General features: G+C 32.9%; 2 protein-coding genes across 2 annotated transcripts; one reads left to right on the top strand and one right to left on the bottom strand.

Annotated features, from left to right (window-relative positions):
* The first annotated feature begins 2,776 nt into the window (after positions 1–2,776).
* On the top strand, positions 2,777–8,384 carry LOC134694460 (putative amine oxidase [copper-containing]). Its single transcript, XM_063555472.1, has 4 exons — positions 2,777–2,848; positions 3,770–3,824; positions 5,523–7,465; positions 8,085–8,384. The coding sequence occupies exons 1-4, from the start codon at positions 2,777–2,779 to the stop codon at positions 8,382–8,384; spliced, it is 2,370 nt and encodes a 789-aa protein (XP_063411542.1).
* Positions 8,385–15,115: 6,731 nt separating this feature from the next.
* On the bottom strand, positions 15,116–23,675 carry LOC134694702 (uncharacterized). The gene is made up of 6 exons (XM_063555744.1): positions 23,415–23,675; positions 22,334–22,442; positions 20,683–20,910; positions 19,909–20,016; positions 16,907–19,272; positions 15,116–15,288 (listed from the first exon to the last, which is right to left on the bottom strand). Exons 2-6 carry the CDS (start codon positions 22,416–22,418, stop codon positions 15,175–15,177), a joined length of 2,901 nt encoding a protein of 966 aa, XP_063411814.1. The 5' UTR covers positions 22,419–22,442; positions 23,415–23,675; the 3' UTR covers positions 15,116–15,174.
* Between the last annotated feature and the right edge of the window lie 2,100 nt (positions 23,676–25,775).

The raw sequence follows: 25,775 nt of genomic DNA, 5'->3' as shown, positions 1-25,775 counted from the left end.
TTACTTTGAACGATATCAAGACAAAATACTCAACTCAAACACGTCCTAACATAAAAAGGTGCACTCGATTTTCTCTTTTCGATACAATTGTTAACCTATTTTTTGGAATTTTTTCTTCAATCACATAATGAAAGGGCAGACACGAAAATTACTAAACTAATAGATTGATATGTTTTCCGTCCGTTGTAATTTTTTCAAAAAAATCGGAGGTTATGCATTTTCGTCATCCAACTTGAAAGATACCCATGTCGTCGACTTGATATCTAAGTGTTCTGCTTAACTTTGTACTAGATAAATTGAAAACTTATGCAAATGGTGTTTTTAAAATAAAACACCTCGTAATTGAGAAGAAAATTACAATTTTGTTTGTTTCTATTAACTTTTAAAAAAAATGTGTCACTATAGTAAACAATACAGTAAACATGTTATCGCCTTCTCTGACTTAGAACATACTCACCCCTTCTCGTCCAATGAAAAGTCAGTTTTTTTACCTCTAATTTTCATAGTACATGGTTTTCCATGCACTATGAAATGCTATACATGAATAAATAAAGGCAACAGTAGTATACCGCTGTTCAAAACTCATAAATCCATGGACAAAAAACAAAATCGGGGTAACAAACTAAAACCGAGGGAAACGCATTAAATATAAGAGGAGATCAACGACACAACACCGAAACGCAACACACACAGAAACGGACCAAGCAACAGACAAAACACCACGAGAATAACAAATATAACATCAAAACCAAATACATGAATTTGGGATAGACAAGTACCGTGAATGACTTTTCATTGTCAGTTAATTATGAAAGCGAACTCTTAATTAATGCACTAACAAAGTGTAAAACTCCCTGAGGCATTTCCCTTGGAAAAAAGGTGAAAGAGCAAAGATTAAAACAAAACATTTTTAATTTTGCAAATTTTCATACATTTTCTAATAGTACACAAACATGTATATAGAATTATAAACAAAGATTATTGCAGTAACTTAGGGATATAGGTAAAATAGTATTCATTTAATTTTATACCTGACATTTGAGGGATTTCTTTTCCTTAAGAAAACAATGCCAGACTGCTGATATATACAGCAAAGGATTTTTTTCAATGAAACACAATACATGTAAATTTATCAATAGAAAGTAACCATTTAATGTCGAATGGTCTGAAATTAAATATTTATAATCAGAGTTTTATATTTAAAAAAAAATCAAATTGCATAAAGGGAATTTATATAATATGGTGTTGCTTTTTAAAACAAAAAAATCTTAAGACTTCTAAGTATTAAATTTTACCTGAAGCAGAAGAAAAACAATTTATCCATTTGGTCCTAACAAACTATGTCAGAGCTATTTCATTCCATCCATTGAAATGTCTGATGATTACCTATGTTTTACATTTAGTTCATTATAAAAAGTGAACTCTTATTTAGGTTTGAATATTACAATGGGAAAGGATTATTTTGTAAGGTCACTCGAAAGTGTGAATATGTTCTAAATTGGTCAGACCATACTTGCTCATGTTTTATGAAGATTTAAGCCCTCGGCTTCGCCTTGGGCTTAAATCTTCATAAAACATGAGCAAGTATGGTTTAACCTATAAAAAGAGCTTCGATTCTTTTGTTCTATTTCAACCTGTTTTCCGACTGAGCTGTTTTCATTAGAACCACATATGCACAAAAAGATATGTCATAAGATGTTGAAACGTGATTAATTCATCACCATAATTTCATCATGTGCTACCAGATATACGTTTTAGTGCCAATATCAATAAAACACTATCCAGTTACGATTATCTTCGCATTTTTTAATACCAAAATTACGATTATCTTTTTTTCCGAGTTACGATTATCATCCCGAATTTTTCAACGGCAATTTTCAAAGCGCTTAGACAATTCAAGTGCACCGTTACGATTCAAATATGATGTAATGGTATAGAAAAACCTTGCAGCTGAGTAACTAGTGACAAAAACATGCTACATTTGAGTAAAATGACTGTAAAGATTTTACCTATATCTGCCGTCGCCATATTGGGATAATCGTAATTGCAGTTACTATTATCTCTTTAATACCAGTGGATATTGTCGTAATCCATACAAAAACAATGCGGAATTTGAATCCTGAATGCTCTTCAATTTTGTACTTGTTTGGCTTTATAAATATTTTGATATGAGCGTCACTGATGAGTCTTATGTAGACGAAACGAGCGTATGGCGTACTAAATTATATTCCTTTGGTAACTATTGTAACGAAAAACCTTACCTTAAAAAGGTGCTATCTAGATAAAGGAAGATAGTCTTTACTTGGAAAGACACCAAATTTCCTTTTCGTATATTATTCGATCAAGAACATATGAATTGTACTTTAAAACAATATCAATTATGGTTTTGATTATGCAATACTAACAGCAGTTTCATACTTTGTTAAATAGAATGATTTAACTGTAAAAGTGGTTTGTATTTGTAATTCGATAATGAATACTTACGTCATTTTATTGAAGACGATTTGTCGGCTGATTAACAATAAGCATTGCTTGTAGATTTTACTGTGAAACTAAGATATAAATTAGATATCCATTTGATTTTCACTTGCATAAGCCAATGATCAAAGCATTCAAGATACTTTGATCGTCTTTTTGAATATTTTTTATCGTTCCATTTCTCTGTACAGATCAAATTGTCCGTACAAACACATGCTGTTTCATAATTAAATAAACTTATTTATACTCTCTATTTTTATATGATGGGCATCTCACATTTTCATTCTGCCACAGGAATATGAGAGTCAAGTTGACATGCCTCGTACTGTTGACGTTGATATCATCCACGTTTTACCAGGAAGTTGATGGCGTAAGTTATAAGATTGTTCTTTTATTTTCTGTACTAAAATCTGTAGTACTGGAAATTTACTGTTAATATTCAGTACTATTTTATTATTTTAAAATTATTGTAATATTCAAGTACCTGTACTTGAATATACCTAAGTTACTACAGATTTTTGGTTAGTAACGTTACATTCTAAGCATTTTAAACGTTTTTCTATTTCAAATCTCTTAGAATCATGATTTTCAAACATGGAATATTTTATTATTTCTGCACCAAAATATTTAGTACAAATCAAGTACAGTAAAAGACAAGTACCTACATTTAGAAAATATTACAATAAATCTAAAATAAAGAAAAAGTTCCGAATATTAAAAGTAAATTTCCAGTATTACATATTTTTAGTACAGAAATAGTACCTATGCAAAAGTAGCTGTGTATTATTCTGGCTCCGAGTTTTTCGTAGATAAAGGGAAAATGCGTAGTTCAAAACTGCTTCATGCGTGGTTGGTTATGAGCACCATATTAAGTCATCACAGTAAAACCGGACATAATCTTGTAATAAACAACAACATAGACCCATTCTTGAGAACACGTATTTTTTTGTGGGTTTCCGTTGATCAGTTTTAGATATAGGAAGATGTGGTGTGATTGCCAATGAGACAACTCTCCATCCAAATCTATTTGCATTTGTTAAATAAGTATATTTTACAACATGCACCACATTATCATTGAGCTTCAGTTGCAAGCTTGTAATATAGATTTTCAATTTCAGTTGAAAGATGATGCATTGTTAGTTAAGATTTTGCTCATCATTCTCAGATGTATGTACTCTTAGGAAAATACATTTGAGTCCGAAGGAATAACCCAACTATTTACTTGTTGTATAAAAAAGTGTGTTGTTTAATTTAAAAAAATATATGTCGAAAAAACATTAATATATTTCAGGCAGACCAGTATCGTGAAAAATCTTATAACCTTTTCCATAAATGGGCACCAAAAAGTAAGTACAATAAGTACAAAATGTATTAGGAAATATATTGTTAGTGATCAAAACGAATTTCTGAAATTGTTTGCTAAAATAAGAATGGAAAACTGCCACCATTTTTACTAAAAAAAAGCTAAAGGAGGCTCGCTGGTACAAACATTTTAGCAAAACAAATAACATTTGTGTATTCATTACACATTTTGTTTTATCTATTACACTATTAGTTATTTCTGTATGATATGGTACAAAAAACAACCAAAATAATCGATTCGATTTGGCCCCAGATGACTTTTAATATATGTATATCATTGAAAAAACTCCTAATTATTTCCCTTTGGTGAAAAGTGCTATTTATTTATATTAAATTGAAATATCTTTTTTTCACACCTTTTTTTTCGGTGACCTATCTTTTTTATTATTGTTTTCAAATATGCTGTACAATAACTAAATAAAAGAAAAATTTAAGCGAATTCTGTTATTAGGTTAATTTGTGTTATTTCAATATTACCTCTAATTCTCCTATTAGTTCAACAGAAAAAAAAGACATTAACGAACATGCATTATGCTTTAATGAACGGTGACCCAATTTTTTATATAATTTTTCTATTAATTATATGATAAAGTTCGCTTATAAAAATATATAGTGATATACTATATTTAAAAAAAGAATTATACCCGCGAACCCCCTTACAGTTCCTTAAGTAATTATTTTATTGACAGCCACTTGATCACAAGTAATCTTGATGTTAGGTTCTGTAGATGCATATCAACTGTACAGCTGTAAAGCTGTATATAATGGTGCATCTGTAAAGCTGTATATAAACTGTGAATCTGTAAAGCTGTATATCAACTGTACAGTTATAAATCTATATTATATCAACTGTAAAGTTGTAAAGCTGTATATCAACTGTACAGTTGTAAAACGGTATAAAACGTTTTGTCTGTAGAATTGTATATAAACTGTGAATAGATATTGTATAACACACGATGCAGTGGTAGAATCTATATGATAAGCTAAATATTCATTTTTACAGATTTGCAGTTGATATACAGCTTTAAAACGTACAGTTTAAAAAGCCAAAACTTCAAGATTGCAATTCATCACATTGTTAAATCAAATGCCTTTAAATATATTTTTTTTACTTTATGTGGGACAAAAGATACCAAAGGGACACTCAAACTCATAAATCAAAAATAAACTGACAGCATCATGTCCAAATATGATAAAGACAAACAGACAAACAATAGTAGACATGATACAACATATAAAACTAAAGAATAAGCAACACGAACTCTACCAAAAACTGGGGGTGATCTCAGGTGCTCCGAAAGGGTAAGCAGATCCTGCTCCTCATGTGGCATCCGTCGTGTTGCTCATGTTATAACAAATCTGGTAAATAGTCTAATCAGATATAACATGTGTTTTTAACTTCACCATAGCCAAACGAATGCAGTTAAAAGACACACATTTAAGTTCCTTGGTCTAAATGTATAAAGAAAATGAACTCATGTTGACCTGTTGTATTTATCCTTTTTTTTATCTTTGATTATGAATAGTAAGTCTGGTGATCATCAATTTGCCCTTTCAGAATCAATTTCTGGCTTAAGTTACAATTTCTAGAACAAATCACATAGTTTTGGTGTACGCTTTTGAAAAAAATTACCATAATTAATTAGATTTTAAAAATGCAAATTTATTTTTTTATTTCACAGAAACAGTTTCCAGACTGCCAACTTGTAGACGGCCTTCGTCCGAGTATGGAAACATTGACTTACGCGAAAATTACCATCCCTCTGTATTCCGTGATTTAACAAAAAGAGAGATCGGAGGCCTACTTGATTTTCTTTATTCTGATTCAAGTCTAAATCTTACTGTCGCTGCCAATGCCTCAGTATCATCTAACTACATTTTTGTTGCTGATCTCTTTTTACCACCCAAAAAAGATGTACTAAATTACCTTGATAATGGCGGTCTACAACCTAAGCGTGAAGCCCATGTGATGATTTTCCGAGGGGCTATTCCTGTACCGGATGTCATTGAAATTATTGTTGGTCCTCTGCCAAAGCCTACAACCTACCGACATGTTCCATATCGTCCTAAATCTCTTCCTTTTATAGACAGACCTTTTAACGCGGGAGACAACATAGAAAAAGTCTTGGATTTGTTAGACAAGAAACTTGGTGATATGCTGTTTGACTTGTATGGAGGTCGTTTAGTTAATTGCAGTAACAGATGTTTGACAGCGAACTTATTCAACCAGGTCACTTCTGTTTTGTCCGGTGTTAGGAAACGGAGATATTTTTGGTGGTTATATAGTGATGTAGACTATAGTATAATAAGGCCTTTGGATTTTGCGTTTTTAGTTGAATATGACCTTGACAAATTTGCTCTGCCGAACATATGGTTTGATGGACAATTATTCAAAAGTTTGGAAGATGTTCTTCAATATTATTATAAATACAAGAATTATATACAAAAAGTTCCCTTTCCAGTCATTACTGAAAAATCTCGACGTATTATAAAATCGAGAGGAACGCCACCTTTCAAGATACCTTTGAGGGACCCCCAACAAGTTTCTCCCGACGGTAAACGTTATAATATAAAAGACAGACATATATCATACGGGTATTGGGAATTCGACGTGGCAATGGCACCTTTCTATGGTCCAAGGCTAAATGATATTCGGTATAAAAATGAACGTATTGCGTATGAAATAAGTACACAGGAATTAGCAGCCGCTTATTTCGGCTATAAGCCTTATGAATATTCAGCTTTATACCAGGATAATAGATATCAGTCTGGTACCTTAGCAAAGTATCTGGTTCCCGGAGTTGATTGTCCTATGGATGCTACCTTCCTTAGCTCAGCTTTTAAAGTTGAATTTGCTGATAAACCTCTATTTAATCAAAACGCATTTTGTGTATTTGAATTCAACACAGGACTACCACTAAGGCGTCACCATGCATATTTTAAAAATGTTCATAGTTATTATGAAGGTGTTGAAAATATTGTTTTGATTTTACGAACAATTCCGTCAGTCTTTCCGTATGATTACATTCTCGATCTTATATTTTATCATAATGGGGTCATTAAGGTTAAAGTGACTGCTTCCGGTGTCGTGGTTGGCACATGGTATGGAGGAGATAATCCATTTAGCTCCCAGCTTGAGAACAATCTCATGGCACCTTTACATCATCACCTGTTTCACATCAAAGTTGACCTTGACATAAAGGGAACAAAGAATAGATTCGAAACACTTGATATTGAACCAGAAGTCACTCACAATGAAGTAAGCGATGACCCCAACGCAACAATAGTGCAAAGTAAATTTACAAAACGACTTAAAAAGACTGAATTGGAAGGAGCATGTAAATATGAATTCAGCCACCCAAAGACTTTTACTTTTGTTAATAATAATGTTAAAGACCAGAATGGCAATTCGGCAGGATACAGGTTGATAAATAATGGAATGACTAAGAACATCCGACCCTCATGTGATGGTAACAACCCAGCTGTCAGTTGGTCGCAGTATCAAGTGGCAGTTACAAAGTACAAAGACAGCGAACCCTCAAGTAGCAACATGTTTGCACATTCTAACAATCCTGTATTTAATTTTCAACAATTCATCGACGATAACGAAAATATTGTAGACGAGGTACATTATATATTTAAAATGTTTTCTCTTGCGAGTCACCACATGGAGAAGATGAAAATAAAAAAGAAAGGCAGAAAACTTAAAGGTTTTCAATGGCAATAAGTCACACTTCGAAGTTCAAAATCACATTTGCTAAAAGTATTTTCTTACGATAATTATGCTTGCTATTGGTTCTGAATAAAGTTGAGAATGAAAATGTGGAATGTGTGAAAGAGACAACTATCCGACTTAAGAACATAAAATCGAGCATAAGTTTCTCTGTTGGCTTAAATTGAAAAAGGGAAACCGTTTCATTTTCACTTCGTTGGGTTTTTGCCAAGCAAAGATATTATTTTTCTAGCCTATGATGCTACATTTTGTTTCCAAATGCAACCCGCGAAAATAAATCGCTCGCGAAAATTTATTGGTTGACAGTATTACAAAATAAAAACGATCTTAATACAGTGTTAAGTGACTAAATGTATTTATCTGATTGAATTATTTTACAAAAAAGGTATTTAAACCAAGTTCAGCTCATTGATACATGTATTTTTTTTAATATGAATATGTATCTAAGTTGTCTCATTGGCACTCACACCACATCTTCCTATATCTATGTATTAAATATTTATATTGACAGGACCTTGTTGCCTGGGTTACAATGGGAATGTACCACATCACTCATAAAGAAGATATACCTGTCACTCATACTCCAGGAATGTCACGAAGTTTTTATCTGACGCCATTTAACTATTTTGATGAAAGCCCTGGAATGTCAGTAAACAATGCAGTTCGAATAGATGCTGTGTATAAAGATGGCAAAACCACGTCTGTTGATATACAACGACATGGGATAAAGAGTGATGTAAATTGCATCCCAAAGAAAAATCCCTTTGAGGCGATGTTAAAACAAAATCCATGTCCTGTTGTGGAATGTTAATATGAAATAGATACTGGTTGTTTTAGTTTGTTCTTTTATTGTTCTGTTACACCACACAAACACGTTTCATACAAATGTTGGTAAAATTAAAAAAATACTGAACTAAAAGGAAAATTAAAATCGGAAAGTCCCTTATCATACGACAAACTTCAAAAGATCAAAGACATTAAAACAATGGACGGCAACTGTCATATTTCTGACTTGGTACAAGCATTTAAACCCGACAATGTGCCTGTCTCAATAGTTATCAAAGGGACCAGGATTATAATTTATTACCCTAGACGCGCGTTTCGTCTACATAAGACTCATCAGTGACGCTCATATCAAAATATTTATATGGCCAAACAAGTTCAAAGTTGAAGAGCATTGAGGATTCAAAATTCCAAAAAGGTTGTGCTAAATACGGCTACGGTAATTAATGCCTGGAATAAGAAAATCCTTAGTTTTTCGAAAAAAACCAAATTTGTAAACAGGAAATTTATAAAAATGACCACATTATTGATATTCATGTCAACACCGAAGTGTTGACTACTGGGCTGGTAATACCCTCGGAGACGAAACATCCACCAGCAGTGGCCTCGACCCAGTGGGGTAAATAGTTATCAAAGGTACCAGGATTATAATTTAGTACGCCAGAAAATATTCCGCCTATGTTATCTGAAATCTCAAGGACCTGTGTACCAGGCAAAGAATATTTTGTATACTTTAATATTCCTTTCCATTATATTCATTGTAATTTATTCAAAACTTTTTATTACGTAATTTAGTGTTTTTGGATGTTGATAGTATTAGTTACATGATGTGTTAATGACCTTATAAGTTATATGGTTCGCTACTGACCCCCTACGGATCCATAGAGGGTTAGTAAAATCCATAGGGGGTGAGGCCGGAGGCCGAGTCCCCTATGAATTTTATTCACCCTCTATGGATCCGTATAGGGGGTGAGTAGTTAACCGTATAACGAATTTATCGGACGCTGGACTTTTTCTGCGTTGTTTTGTTGAAAAATCAACAACGAAACGCAACAATTTTAATAGATGACGTCGCCATTAACGCGTCATGAACCCCCTATGAAACCTACTAGCCCCCTACGGTCTCATAGGGGGGGGGGGGGTCACCACGTGACGGCGTTTAACCTATCACAACGTGATATTTCATCTATGGTCCGATAATATACGATATATATCCATTTGGGGTGAGCGCAAACCTAATACGATGTATATGGGGTCAGTAAATACCGTATGGAATTTACTGACCCCATATATATCATACTAGGTCACTAGCACACCGTGTAACGAATTTATCTTAGCTACTATCTTCACATGTGGTATTTTGACTAGCGGCCTATCTTCACTATGGTATTTTGACTAGCGGCATGTACTTAGTAATAAGATCTTACTTCTATTTGTCTATACAGAAAAAAAATGCCAACAATAACGACGTTTTAGCCTTATTTTTTTTTTTTTATTTATTTCGTTCGTTTGTTCATTTCATGTATCAATTTCTACGTCTGTTGAATCCTTTCAGATTTCGTTTTGGTTTTTTTTATAGGGAAGTAACACCGTTATGCCAACTATTAAAACTTAGTAGTTTTAATTATGTTTTATGAACTTATTTCAACCTTTCATCATCAATTTCTTCACTTGTTGAATCCTTTCAGATTTTTCCTCAACACCGTGTTGTTTTAATAAAGGGTTGTAGTATCTATATATTTTGAAAAGGAAGTAACTCATTACTAACCCCATATGATAACTAACCATGTATTGTGACTTGCCCTATATTTTCAGGACACCCTACATCACATATACATAGTCACCACGTGTAGCCCTTTAACCAACCATATCTCCATATATCTATTAGAGTTAGATAAATGTGTAACACGGTGTGCTAGTGACCTAATATAACGATATATATGGGGTCAGTATATTCCATATAGCGATTCTTCACATGTGGTATTTTTTACTAGCGGCCTATCAAAGTGATCAAGTCTTCACTACTTAGTATTTAGATTCTACTTCCATTGGTCTATTCAGGAAACAAATGCTAACAATAACAACTTTGAATTTTAACTTTAAATTTGTTTTATGAACTTATTTCATCTTTTTTTCAGAGTTTTTCCGTTTGGTTTTATGAAGGGTTGTGGCATCATTTTTGTTTTGAAAGGGAAGTAACTCCCTACTTACCCCATATAATAACTAACCATGTATGGTTGCTAACTCAATACTTTTAGAACACCCTATATCAAATATACATAGTCACCACGTGTAGTCCTTTAAACAATCATATCTCAGTAAATCTATAGGAGGTAGATGCTAATGCGGCGTAAAGCAACCAACAATCAATCAATCTATAAGAGGTAGGATAAAAAGGAATACAGACTTTTCTGATGTATAATATTAACAGTATAAGACATTACAATAAACCAAAAAACAAATAAGATAAACATCATCCAACGAAATAACTCCTAATACAAAAACTCTTGCAAATCAGGTTATTCTCATAATTAAAAATCATAAACTCAGGTGAATTACATAAATTTCACGCAAACGTAGTACTATTTCTTTGCGCAAACGAACAACATGTATATGCTTTTCGTGTTAAAATTCGTGCAATTTTATGGTATGCTTTTCATACTTGTATGTCGTTCTTTTTGATGGTATGTGTTTAATGCCACTGCTGGTGGACGTTTCGTCCCCGAGGCTATCACCAGCCCAGTAGTCAGCACTCCGGTGTTGACATGAATATCAATTTTATGGTCATTTTTATAAATTTTCTGTTAACAAAATTTTTAATTTTTCGAAAAACTAAGAATTTTCTTACCCCAGGAGTAGATTACCTTACACGTATTCGGCACAACTTTCTGGAATTTTGGGTCCTCAATGCTCTTCAACTTTGTATTTGTTTGGTTTTTTAACTTTTTTAATCTGAGCGTCACTGATGAGTCTTATGTAGACGAAACGCGCGTCTGGCGTATAAAATTATAATCCTGGTACTTTTGATAACTATTTAATGTCTAATGTACGATCTGCATCTAACGCACACTAAATTGGGTTAAAAAGGATTTATTTTTTTTGGTCAAATTATAAATTGTGCTTCTGTGGATTTTTACAAGCGGCTCCAAACATGCTAGCAATTTAAAACTGAAACACATATGTTTAAATTGGATCTAAACCATAACGATCAAATCCATGACGAAGTTCAAGTATGTTTACTATTGCCTTTATTACTCTTGTATGTTTTTAAATTTTAGTTCATTTTTTTTGTATTTGAGTTTAGTGTGAGATCCATTTTCACTTTACTAGTACACTGTTGTATTTAGGGCCAGCTGAGGACCACTTTCTCGCTGCGTAGAAGACCCATTGGTGGTATTCGGCTGTTATCTGCTCGTCGGTCTGATTGTTGTCTCTTGGACATATTCCCTATTTCCATTCTCAATTTTATCTTAAAAAAATTAAAATGATGAACCTCAGTGCACATAATCCACGCGCATCACAGTTTATGTATAAAAGTCAAACATTCTTTTAAATAATAATGCAGTGTTACTGTCCTATTTGTTGTATCAGTGGTGATTTTAATGATTTTAGCTTAAGTATTTAACACGTCGTCTTTATATAGGGGATTTTTAACCCATTTTGTTATTTGTGCATCCTGTTTCATACATTGATGCATCAAATTATTTTGAACCACTTCATTATTTACATTGTTACTCAAACACCTTGTAGCAATGTATTATTTTGTTATTTTTCATGCAGTTTTGCATTATTCTCATACATGGATGCATAACGTCAAATGGATAAATCTCTTGTGAGGAAGATGGTTATATATATATATATTGGTCCCCATTAATTGTATATTTGACGAGAAATCATTTTCGTTTATTTCGACATATTTTACTTGATTGAGATCATGCACGTGTACTTTTTTCAAATATTGCAATTTTGCTACAATATGAGAAAAGTTTACTGTAAAGAACATATACTCTTATTTCTCATTGACTAATTTGCATTATATAATGAGATGAGCTGCCAGAGAAAATGAATGTTTACTTGTATATTTCGTGCTGTTCCATACTTTTTTTTATGAAAAAATATTGTTGAGATCAACGCGGGCCCGGTCATGTCGTTATTTATAAAGATCGATTTTTTTTTAATTTGACTTCAAATATTACCCGTGTTACGTGGCAGATAATTAAAGGTAACAGTAGTAAACCGATGTTCGAAATTCAGAAATCGATTGAGAAAAAAACAAATCCGGGTTACAAACTAAAACTGAGGGAAACACATCAAATATAAGAGGAGAACTAGGACACAACAGAAACACAACATTAAATTGTAACACACCCAGAAATTAACTTTAATATAACAATGGCAATTTATCTGACTTGATACGGGACATTTTACGAAATAATAGTGGGTTGAACCTGAAGAAAAATATGAACACCGAGTTCCTATTCACGGGACAAATAAACTCATCATAGATACCAGGACCGAAATTTTATATTGCGCCAGACGCGCATGTTGTCTACATAAGACACACAGGTGAAGCTCTAATCATAAAGTGTTCAAAAGGTCAAATAAAGTACGAAGAGCATTAATAAACCACAAAGTCCTAAAAGTTTTGCCAAATAAAGCTAAGGTAAACTATTCATTAGGTAGAAAAGACTTAGCATTTCAAATGTTTAAACGTTTTGTAGCTTGTAATTTATATTCATGACCATATCAATGATAATTGATGTCAACATAGAAGTGCAAACTAGGGAATAGAATGATAACCAATCGATCGGACGGAAATAAATGACAACTTACATAGGGTACGTGTTGCTCAGCGTAGAGTGTTCTAAATTGTGTAAGTAGAAAAAGAATATAGTTACAAGATTGTTGGCATGCCATTAAGGACACATATTGTGGTTTTAATATTGATTCACGCATAGGGTCTTTGCATCGGAAATTAACACAATATTTCTATACCCAGTTGTTGGCATGATACGGGTTATATTAATCTGATATATTGAATGATGGTATGATAATAAACCCCTCACGGGGGTATTGTGCTTGATTTTTATATGATGAAGACATAATCTTTCAATCAGTTTAATTGAAGTCTGTAGCTTGCATGTCAGTAACTGCTAGAAGTCCTTTCTTAATTTATGTATCATTGTTATTTAGCTTAGTTTCTTTTATTACCTACTCTGACATCGGACTACTTTTAAACTGAGTCTAACTAACTGTAAGTATTGCTGTGTGTTTCTTTATTTTTTATTGGCTAGAGGTATAGGGGAGGGTTGAGAATTCATAAAACATGTTTAACCCCGTGACCTTTTGCGCCTATCCCAAGTCAGGAGCTTCTGGTCTATGTAAGTGTGTGTATGTTTTTTTATATTTTAGTTCATTTATATGTTTTGGTGTTTGTATGACGTCAATGTTCACTGAGGTGGTACACTTTTTTTTATGGGTCATATTTTCCATTTCAATTCTAAATGTTATTTAGTACATGTATTATTCTTTTATTTCCTTATAGTTTTATCAATTTGTTTTCGACATACGAGTATGCACCTGCCTTTCGTATCCTTCTTTTTTTCAGCAGAAAGAAAATATCAAAATGGTCATCAAAATTTGATATTTGTTTCATGAATCATATGGTCAAAATAGTAGTGCAAGCATGCGTGTATAAGTGATCGTAGGAAAACCTGGGATGTCTATCTAACAAAAAGTATCTTATGTTAATGATATTTTTAAATGGTTACATTTTTTTCATTTATTCAAAAACAATTACATCACCTTTTTTTTTGCTGGGTTTTGTTTGTAATGCTCAAATTCAAACACCCGAAGGCTCAGGGTGAATACGTTCTTGTATATGTAAGGAACTATATAATCGAAAAGATCATAATTTGCCATGTGGAGTTGTAACCATATAGTTTTAGTATAATTTTTTTGGTAAAAGTGGGATTTCATTATCTTTATTAACTTGTTTTTATCTTCCGAGTCGAAAGAAATACGAAATACTGCATTGTATATATACAGCCTTGTAGTTATTAAGTCGAAATTCCAACCTTTTCTTGTGAAACAGATAGATTATTTTATTTATGGTTAATTTTTCGTCTATTTCAATCAATTTATTTATGCAATTCATGAGCTTAGTGGTATTTTGTTTGTCTTGGAAACATTTTTTGAGATGTAAAAGTGAATGAACACGAAAATTACTATATATGTATATATAACACTGAGTTTGTTTACAGGTCGGTAACCCTCATAATAATGTTTATCAGTTTACTGATTATACGTCACTTCTAAATTTTCTAACGTTTGAACGGGAAGCTTCTTCAATCCAACCCACCTACCCCGACATTCTCCTATGTTGGATTATTTTTTCTGCTTTTTTTCTATGTTTTTCAGGTATGTCCTTTGTGAGATTCTGAAGACCGAAAACAGATCCAGCTGTAAACGATTGATTTTTGGATTAAATGGAGTATGGCAATTATTGTAGAGGATGAACTTTTCCGACTCTTTATAATAATGCAATATTTCAGTGCTTGTACTCAGTTACATCGTGGCCTGTTATTGCAGCTACACGTTTTTCTATATGTTTGTTTTAATTGAGGATGAAACATTCTTATATAAATACATTGTACTTTATACTGGTTTGAAACAGACAGTGCTAGTTTTTACACATCTTAAAAAACAAGTACAAAAGTAGGCTGTAGGGTCATCGCTTTTTTCAAAGAAACACCAAAGGACATTTAAATATATTAAGTTTATTGCACAAAATATTGTCGAAATACTGACATTGGTCATCACAGTTCTTGCTGGCCATTTTCGTAAAGTCCGAACCATAGCATCACTATAACAATAACTAAACATATAATTAACATGGAGGACATCTTCAGTGTTTGGTATAGTCTGTTAAACTGAAAAAGAATAATGCACATAAGAAAGTGTCTTCATGAAAGGGAGAGAAAAAAGATAATACACTGATATCAATAATATGGTTACTGAATTTAGAACTGTTATGATTTAATAAGTTAAACACAAGAAAACAGACATCACATTAATAAGTCCACTCTATTTTTGGTGGATGGTTTAGTTTAAAGTGGGGTCTTTAAACATATTTATTAAAGGGGCACTAGCTACGAGATATATAAAAATTCTTAAGTAAGATTATTTTTGTTCAATCAATAATGAAAGTGAAATAATAATTCGCTTTTAGCAGCCAAAATGGTTTAATTTTGTCAAATTAAGCGATGAAATATTGATAATTACTGTTTCACTTGCAAGTGAATTAGCCGACCTCATTAAATCCGTATTCATGTGAACTTCAATTTAACCCCTCGCTAGAGATTGACAACGCATGCATTATACGTGTACAGGTTATTTAAAGAAAAAGAACGTCAACAATAAAAGTGAAACTACGGTAAATCATTTGATTACTGATTCGATCTATATAAAATCATTCTTATACGATTAAAAACAATGAGACACATAAATTTTTAATCTATAAGATAACATCAAACAGACCTATAAAAATCCAATTGCACGATTCATATCGTTATTTATGTTTACATCGCTTATGTGGTCATCTGAGGTCATATCAACAGTTATTTAGATGGCGTCCTGACTAACTTACTCACGAAACGAACCTACATATTATCTATACCATGCTCTGTATACTGGTTATTTTAAACTTTTGGAAGTTTGGATAAATGTTTTACATTGTTATTAATCAAATATGAGAATTTAAGTCAAATCGGTTACCATGAATTTGACAGCTAGTGCCCCTTTAATAGTGGATTAGAAAACAAGTTTTGCAACTTATTTTGATTCCTTTCCACTCCACTTTGCAGGTGCGAGTTGTGATTCGAAAAGGAACTCTGCATTAGGTAATAAAATGAAGTATGAGTTTAAATATCGCTAAGAGATAAACAAATATTTGCTTTGGATCATTTGCAGATCTAACATTTATCGGTTATCCAATTGATATTCATGCGCAGCAGTGTGCTCAAAATAGACAGAGTTTGTAAATACCACGCGAAGTCATCAATAGGTAAACTACGTTGTATTTTTGTCAATTTGTTCTTTTAAGTTATTTGGTAGATTTAGTATCGTGCTTCATGTTGAAAGGATCATTGTGAAATGTTAATGAAGATGCATAACACAAATAATTCGGTGCTTCCTTGATTTTGATTTCAATCATTTGCCCTAATTCGTGATAAATAATAAATCACCTTCAGTAGTCATTTTGGTAGTTTATTGGGTAAAACTTGTAGCCTAAATCTACAATGTCATTGTTTTAGATACTGCAACACATTAACAAATGAGCATCACTAAACTTTCAAGGAAATAGTAAAGTTAGATGCATCATTTTATTTGTTAATTAATGTCTGATTGATTGTTGGTTACAAGGGTCCAGTGATATTTTGTTTATAGCTTGGGGAGACAACGTAAACAGGAATAAATGACGGATTCATACAAATGTATGAAAAAAACGAGTCTCAGATCGACGATCAAGCATACTTTGTATTTCCTTACCTTCGATTGACTTATTTTCAAATGAATCCGATTCAACTGAGTCTGTATAGTTTGCTTAGTCTCGTTTTGAATAAATCTCTCTAACATCTCCAGACATATCTGTTCGGCTTCAATGAGGTCATCTACACTACCATATTTTAGACAGAAGTCTATATACTGTTGATACATTTTCAAATGATATTGTGTATTAATGATGTTACCACTCTCCTTTGATTTCTGGCAAGCCATTTTATAATGCAGTTTTGCGTTTTGAATATTTTCTTTGGTGGGACTCAGAAGGTAGGTTTGAGCAATTTCAAGATAAATACTTGTTAATACTATCCACAGCTCCATTTCTTTTGATAAACCCACTAATTTTTCAGCTTGAAATAGGGCTTCCGAAAGATCATTTTGGTCTCGGTCATTTTCCCACAATTTTACATAGCACTTGACCAACATCCGGGTAATCAAACATCTATGATGCAGGTTGAATTTCGGCGCCAATTTTAGCACACCAAATGATGCATAAAATGTAGCAGAACTGTTATTGAACATTTCATCTAATGTGACAATCACATCTTTTAGTTCATTACTTTCAATTTTTTCATTTGATCTTAGAAAGTATAAAATCCCATTTCGTTTTGTGACTGTACTCGCTAACGGATTACAGGACGGATAATGCTCACGGTAATAGTTATTCAAATATTGCGCAAGATTATGCGCGAAACGAAACTCCGTAAGGCTATCTATTTGTTGTTCCGTGAAAAGAGTACGACCACGTGCATGCAGGTTTACTTTTGCTGCCTCCATCCACCACTTGTTTTTACTACTATTGTTCATCAGTGTTATAAGAAGGTCAATCAAAAATGTGTCTCTGATATTTGCAAAGGGCACGATTATATCTTTCAAGGTCATAGCTTTGGCAATATGCAGCGGCAGTTTATTATTCCGAATCTCTTTAGGATTTATTTTCCCGTAATGTTGAAATAGTTGAATTTCTCTTTCATTTCTGAATTTGTTCGTCAAAAACATTTCTACAAAGTGTAGCGGAACACTGGTCATTGACATCTCCAATAATTTCATGAAGACCTGTCTCGCCTCTTCTTGTTCGGTTAAATTGCCGTATAAATAGTCCTCTAAATGGGTAACATCACCCGTATGCAGTGCTCTTTCTGGTAAAGGCATACATACAATGTCATTGAAAATGATTTGTTTTGCACGTGCAAAATAGTCGTCTGCCGACAGTTCTGTACTTCCGTATAATCTAAATGTCACTCCAATTGAACAACATAAATAACTTTCATACACTTTGCTTTCAAAAGAGTCCTCAAACAAATCACAATATTTCCGCAATAGCAAAACAGCATGATGGATAAAGCATATATTTCTTTTCATAGATTCAACAAGTCGGGCATCGGTGTCTAAATAATAGCAATAATGACGTAACAGGTGATTCACATCTTGGCGCACTTTTTCTTGAGATTTGGCATTCTCAATCATTAAAGAGGAAACTCCATGCATCGATAAAATCCGTTTTTCACCCACACCTTCAACAGTAGCCAATGAATAGTTAGTAAGTACAAGCAACAGCTTATTAATTTCTATCTCCTTTTCTGATCTAGATAATTGGTCCGATAGAAAACTTTTTAAGACTGTGACTGCTATATTGTTATGATTTAAATATGGAACAAGGGAGAGAACTCTCCGAGAATTGTTTGTAATTTCATCATCGACACGTTGCAATGTAATGCTATATGACTTAGCAAGGCTTTGTGTCCCCAATGTGTCTGCCAGAAGCTGAGAACCTAACAAATTTTTATTATATTCATAAATGCTGATGTGTGTTATTTTTATATACGATGCCGCAAGCGACAGAGCCAGGGGTAGATAATCCAGATTGTTTGCCAACAATTTCACTTGTTTTTCCTCCCTTTTGCATGAGAACGGAAACAAGGACATTGCTTCACTTTCAGTCATTTTATCCATTTCCATTCCATATATTTCGTAATGGTCAGATAAAAATCGTTTGTTAGAGGTCGCTATGACGTAGATATTTTCTGCTGTTATAAACCTGTCCATTGCATTGTAGACAATGATGTCTTCCGGTGATTCGATGTCATCCAAAATCATCAAATGCTTCCGGGTCACATTTCTCTGATTGGTTAAATTTTCGATAGCAAGGTCAAGCATTGTTTTAATACAGTCACGTGTATCGCATTCAGATAATATACACTCTATTTTCAAATGTGACATCAGTGTAGCAAATGATAAATAGACACTTCTCTCGGATTTACAATGTACTCGCCAGACAACGGAAGATCGATCGTTTACCTGAAACTTTCTGGCATACCAAAAGGCACTCTGAGATTTCCCAGACCCATTGGGTCCTGTAATGAAAAAAATGTTTTTGAAATTCTTTTTCATAACTTGTATTGATCAAGGAAAATGTGAATTTTACGTAAATATTAGAGAATTTCATCAACAAAAAAATAATATCTGTTTTTATAGTGATATTAAGACGATAACACAAAATTGACTGCTGTACCCCTATTTTTGACATTTTTACTTTTGAGTATGTTTGTTTTGTTCATGCATCGTTAACAATGTAATGGAATTTGATGCAACTGTCATACAAGTGAGAGGTTTAGCTAGCTATAAAACCAGGTTCAATCCACCATTTTCTACATTAGAAAATGCCTGTAACAATCAGGAATATGACAGTTGTTATCCATTCGTTTGATGTGTTTGGACTTTTGATTTTGCCTTTTGATTTTGGATTTTCCTTTTTATATTTTCCTCGGAGTTCAGTATTTTTGTGTTTTTACTTTTTATAAAACAGCCAGCAGTTGAAATTGAAATTAAAACATAAAGTCAACGATAAAATTTCTACTGAAAAGCAATAAGCAGACCATTGCGTTGCACATCATTTGAATGGCACTGAAAGTTTACTAATGTCTTAGCTAATTCCTTTAAACTTAAAATTCAAAACATCAACTTGTGAAATTTAAAAAAATGCGAAGTACCTTTAACAAGAACTGCTCTTTTCGTCTCGACAATGTCTATCATTTTACGTAGCTGCTTTGTTTCCTTGAAATTTCCAACAACATTCATTGATCTGACGTCAAAACCATCTACAATATAAATTATAATTAATTTTCAAGTTCTTGTTATGCATTTTTCTTCTTCATTAAACGAATGAACTAACCATCGTAAAGATTTATTCAGCAATAAAAGGGCCTTTCAATATGGCCATTCGAAGTGCTGTCGAGTTTAACTTGTTTGAATATAATTCATTTTTGTAGAAAGACGTAAAAACGGCAGAATATATTATTGTTCTACCTACATTGTTTAAATTTGGTACTGGATTTAAAAAAAAAAAATTATGTTTGCTTGATATTGTTGAAGGCCGTGCGGATGACCTTTATCTGTTTATATGTCTGTTCTTTAACTTTAGAGATGTTCTCTTCTTGGCCTTTATACCATATCTATTGATATCAAGCCACATGAACTCTTCTACGCTCTTATGTTCCGCCTTAATAGTAAATACAACACAAACATAGCTAAAATGGATAAATAAGGAATTAAAAGCATAAATGGTTCTCTCCGTAATAGTACCGGTATTGTTTTGAAATTGAGTCAGTTTGCTATTGATCTCATCCTGGTTTCCTTGCCAAGACATTGACAAACTAATCTATAGTGTTTTTAAACCATTGAATGCATAACGTTAAAATGGAAATGGGGAATGCGTCAAAGAGACAACAACCCGACCAAATAAAAGATAGCAGCAGATAACATACCATGTTTTGAAATTCCCTCCGATGATAGAGGATAATCTGATTGGATGATATCATCTACTCCATCAATCCCAGCATTCTTCAGCATCGATCTCACGTGCGGCAACTTTTCTTCCGTTAAGATTTCTTTCCTCTCAAGCATGTGTACCAGTTCTCGTCCATCTGTTATTGTGCTCAGGTCAGATTGATCAACTTTGTTTCGAAGGACAAATTTTAAATTCTTAATGTCATCTGAAAAACAATCAATATGCATGTTTATAGATTCATTAATAATAATTGAGTTTACCAAAAAGCGTATTCACATATCTATTTCTTTCTTTGATATAAATTAACATCCTGCTGCTTTGCTATGGTTATACAACTTTCAGGTTAACAATCAAGATCACAAAATGGCTTTTTTGAAAACCCTGCAGTTATGCATAATTTTATTGATTATGCTGCAGTTCTTTGTCATTGGATTCCGGATACATGCGGATACTTAAAGTAACAGTTATTCCAAGTCAACACGATACTTTAGACAGGCTTGTTCTGAACAATTTTAAACCCATCAATTGCAATTAAGGTCAAGTTACAGTAAATGGGCTACTTATATGCTTTATATCTATCATTTCGGGGCATTTTATAGCTAACTATGCATTATGGGTTTGCTCATTGCTGATGGCCGTATGGTGACCTATAGTTGTTAATTTCAGTGTCATTTGGTCTTTTGTGAAGATTTGTCTCATTTGCAGTCATACCACATCTCATTTTTTTATATATATTTTACATATTATTTTTAAATGAACCTATTATCATGATTATTATTTCATTGCTGTTGTTTTTTTATTTTGTGTACTTTCTATACAAATGTTCACCAACGTTAAAAGAATTCAATCAGTAATAATGAAGAAAAATAAAAAGATATATTTTCGTTTTTCAAATAAAGTTTAATGAGCCAAAGTTGCATGCAAAATTTAACTAAAATATGTAGAATGTGTAAAACATGTACTGTTATTGCATTTGTTTTCGAAAGTCAGGAAAAACAAATCAGTTCCTTCTGATCAGAGAAAAAGGTAAATATGCCCTTCAGAATTTAATTCCCGTTTCAATAATTTAAACTAATTCGAATGTTTTTTATATGGATAAGACCTTTGTTTTTACTGTTTAAATGGTTTTATACTAGAATAGTTTTTGGAACCCTTTATATCTTGCTGTTTGGTGGAAACCAAGGCTCCGTGTTGAAGACCGTAATTTGACCTATAATGGTTTACTTTTAGAAATTGTGACTTGGATGAAGAGTTGTCTCCTTGGCACTCATACCACATCTTCATATACATTAGTATCTATAAATAATCAAAAAGATTCAACTGACATCCTCGATTATAAAGCTGTCATTTCATTCCAATATTACCTAAATATTTTACATGTTTTGAAAGCTAAGCGTAGTAAATATGGTGTGTGAATTATGAACTACTTTCTTCCTGACAGGGTCAAAATTAGTATATACTTATAATAGAACTAGCTTTGCTATATAATCTTTTAATTTGTATAATTTCATTCGATGGTGTATTTTTGGCAATTCCTTAACTTGTGTATGTACATGATGTATAAGCAAGTCTAAGCCTTTGTCTGACCTATAAAGTAACAATTTCTGCTGGCAAATTATAATCCTTACCTACTGACAGGCTCCTAGCAAGCCGTTGGCAAATCTTTTCATACCTGGAACTGTAGTTAACTAATGAATCATCCATAGAGTCCATATTTTAGTATATTATATCATGAATCTAAATTGTGAGAAAAACATAAAATTTTATCAACTACCTAAGGCAATGCCAGGATCAAAGTTCATTACAAAAATAAATGATTTTTGGATTGGTCTATCCCTTGAATCATTTTTAATTTTTAACCTTTATCGAGCAAGCTCACATACAACACGATGATGTCCCCAATTAAAAGAGAGCAAGCTTATTGACAACTGATGGTATAGTTTTGTTCTGTTTACTCATATGTGATCGATATGCTATACTCAGCACAAAAGCGGCCCCGGGTCTATTCGTAATTAAATATGACTTTTGCAATGAACATACTGATCTCCAATTCAATAGGGGTCAGCCTTTGATTATATCTGATCAAATATGCAATTCAAGCTGGAATCCCATATATATACATTTCATTGAGTATTCCGCGACCTCTTTACTATACAAAAATCGTCCCCTTTTTTCCTATTTTAGGCAAAAGTTATGCAGAGGAAAACAATTTTTTGTACCCATTTCCGTCTCTTTTGATAATTACTCTGAACTTGACCTTTGACACAGTGACAAGTGCATCAATTGGATTACGGGATCTTCCTATCATATATGTGAACATACATCTAAGTGATGTTTTAAGTTTGGAGTTTAATAGCATCCTGAATAAAAAAAAAAGACTCGCCGACTTTTGGACGGATTGAAAGACGGACGACTGACAGACGATCGGACGGGTCAAACATTATTTACAAGAATATCCGTATATACATCTTAATATGAACATATAAAAAGTTTACCGACTAAATACATTAGTTAAATGTTCAGATTTGAAATATAAAGAAAGTATTATTTACAAAAATTTACCCGTAACAGTGTGAATTGTCTCCCTTAGGTTGTGTGATTGTTCGAATGCTTGTTTTTAGTGTTTCATCAGATATGTTTTGAGAGTGGAAATACGTATTATTCTAGAACCATAGAAATATAAAATAGTTAAATAGAAAAAATACTAACCAATGAATTGTAAAAGATGTCCAGTTTTTTTCTGTATAAATGTTTACTTGTATCCATCAAAATAACAACAAAGCAACGCTCGCTTCATTTATTACGTTGTCATGCATCACAAAAACTATATATTGTACAGCATTTCGCAATCTGACTCTGATAAGACTTCTAACCAATATATTGGGAATTACAAATTCCAAACACACCAAAAAATACCCCAATTTATCATGTGTAACAATTTCTATTCACAGTTATATGGGTTAACCATGACCTTTTAACAGAATCGATATATATTTTAAATACAACCCTATTAGAATTGATCTTCTATACATGTCTTAACTTGAATTAAGGTGCTAATCTATTTAAAGGGTAGATTTATAACTTGTTTGATATGGCGAAAATGTAGGTACAGATATAAGAAATTACATGATGTGAAATGTAGCTTTTCTATGCCTTATATACAAGAATGTCCCTTCTATCATTTAACATTTTGTGAAAAAGTTTCTCTACCCCCATGCATAGATAGCCCTATCCGTATTTGGCACATACAATTGGGATGGGTTGCTTTCTATGATCTTCAACTTCGTGTTTAAATGTGGACAACCTTTTTTTTTATTCCGTATTGTTCATTTATTTTCAACTACTGTTCCACGTGCCTAAATCTTTTATTAAACTATTTTTTACTTTTGTACACAATTGTATTCTGCGTTTTGTGTTGCAGAATATTGTGCAAAATTCATAACATTTCAGTTCTTATCAGGCTAAGGTACTCATTTTCAAAATCATCCTCCCCTCGCCCTCCCTCCAAAAATAAAAGGGTCGTCCCCTTACTTAACATCCTTTTTTGTGCGCGTAAACACATTAAAAATCGACTAATTAAATGTTATAGAAGAATATAGAATAAATCTTCAGTAAAGAGATTTTACTTCATCATGAAAGAGCATAAAACATGAAAAACATGTCCCCAGTACACGGATGCCCCATCCGCACTATCATTTTCTATGTTCAGTAGACCTTTTAAAAAGAGGGTAAAATCTCTAATTTTGGCATTAAAATCAGAAAGATCATGTCATAGGGAACATGTGTACATGTTTTAAATTGATTGGACTTCAACTTCATTAAAAACTTTAACCTGAAGCGGGATAGACGGATAGACGAGCGGACGAAAGGATGGACGCACGCACAGACCAGAAAACATAATGCCCATAAATAGGGCATAAAAATAGAACTATTTGTGATTGACATTAGAAGTTTTCTTGGTGTAATCAGGGCTGTACAGAATTTAACACTATTGTTAAAAAATCATGAACCCTTAGGCGTAGCCGAATTGGTGTATGGATTTTCAATAACGGTTTCAATTTCCGTCAATAAACCCCTGAATACACCAAGATAGTGAATTAATTTGAAATATTCCTTTCCTTATTCTAATACCAAGCTGTAAAATTATGTTGAAGTTTTTACGCGACAAAAGCAAAGTGTGTCTCGACTTATTTTTGGTTTTAGACGACAAAAGCAAAGTGTGTCTCGTCACGTTTTTGGTAATAGACGACAAAAGCAAAGTGTGTCTAGCCACAATTTTGGTTATAGACGACAAGAGCAAAGTGTGTCTCGCCACATTTTTTGGTTATAGACGACAAAGGCAAAGTGTGTCTCGCCTATTTTTTGGTTATAGACGACGAAAGCAAAGTGTTTGGTTATAAACGAAAAAAGTAAAGTGTGCAATTAGATCATTTTAAGTTTTCTTTAACAATGAAAGCAAAGTGCGCTGACAATAGATATAAGAAGATGTGGCGTGAGTGCCAATGAGACAACTGTCCATCCAAGTCACAATTTGTAAAATGTAGAGCATTATAGGTCAAGGTACGGTCTTAAACACGGAGCCTTGGTTCACATCGAACAGCAAGCTATAAAGGACCCTAACATGACTAGTGTACAACCATTTAAAAAGGAAATCAACGGTCTAATGTATAGAAATAACGAGAAACGAGAAATGTCACTTTCCTGACTTATGATAGTTGCAAGCAAATGCAGAGGGTTTGAACGTTTCATCTGGTGCCAACCTTCACCCTTACCTAAGCCAGTGGTGTTGCGGAATCAAGTCATCTTGTACCCTCATCATTTCGTACCCAAATATGTTATTCGTACCCAACATTTACCATTTCGTAGGCAAGATAAAAATCCATTTCGTATCCTATATAAACAAATGCATCTTCCACTTCGTACTTTATGGACTAAATACATGACTTTTTCGAATCATTTTAATTGTAATATTGTCTTTAAGCCGCCTTCTACATCTCTATTGACGCCTTGTGTGTGTTGGTACACATAAAAATCTCCCATGAGGTACGAAATGGTACACATACAATTAAA

The sequence above is a fragment of the Mytilus trossulus genome, chromosome 13 (genome assembly GCF_036588685.1).
Source record: "Mytilus trossulus isolate FHL-02 chromosome 13, PNRI_Mtr1.1.1.hap1, whole genome shotgun sequence".
Taxonomy (NCBI): Eukaryota; Metazoa; Mollusca; class Bivalvia; order Mytilida; family Mytilidae; genus Mytilus; species Mytilus trossulus.
The sequence above is the reverse complement of the archived record's forward strand: the minus strand, read 5'-3'. Positions and strand labels throughout refer to the sequence as shown.

Coding starts and splice junctions, on each gene's coding strand:
- LOC134694460 (XM_063555472.1), top strand. CDS start 2,777: ATGAGAGTCAAGTTGACATGCCTCGTACTGTTGACGTTGATATCATCC. Junction 3,825..5,522: donor CCATAAATGGGCACCAAAAA/GTAAGTACAATA, acceptor TTTATTTCACAG/AAACAGTTTCCAGACTGCCA. Junction 7,466..8,084: donor ACGAAAATATTGTAGACGAG/GTACATTATATA, acceptor TTATATTGACAG/GACCTTGTTGCCTGGGTTAC.
- LOC134694702 (XM_063555744.1), bottom strand. CDS start 22,418: ATGGACTCTATGGATGATTCATTAGTTAACTACAGTTCCAGGTATGAA. Junction 20,911..22,333: donor TGCTAGGAGCCTGTCAGTAG/GTAAGGATTATA, acceptor ATTGTTTTTCAG/ATGACATTAAGAATTTAAAA. Junction 19,273..19,908: donor AAGAGCAGTTCTTGTTAAAG/GTACTTCGCATT, acceptor TTTTCATTACAG/GACCCAATGGGTCTGGGAAA.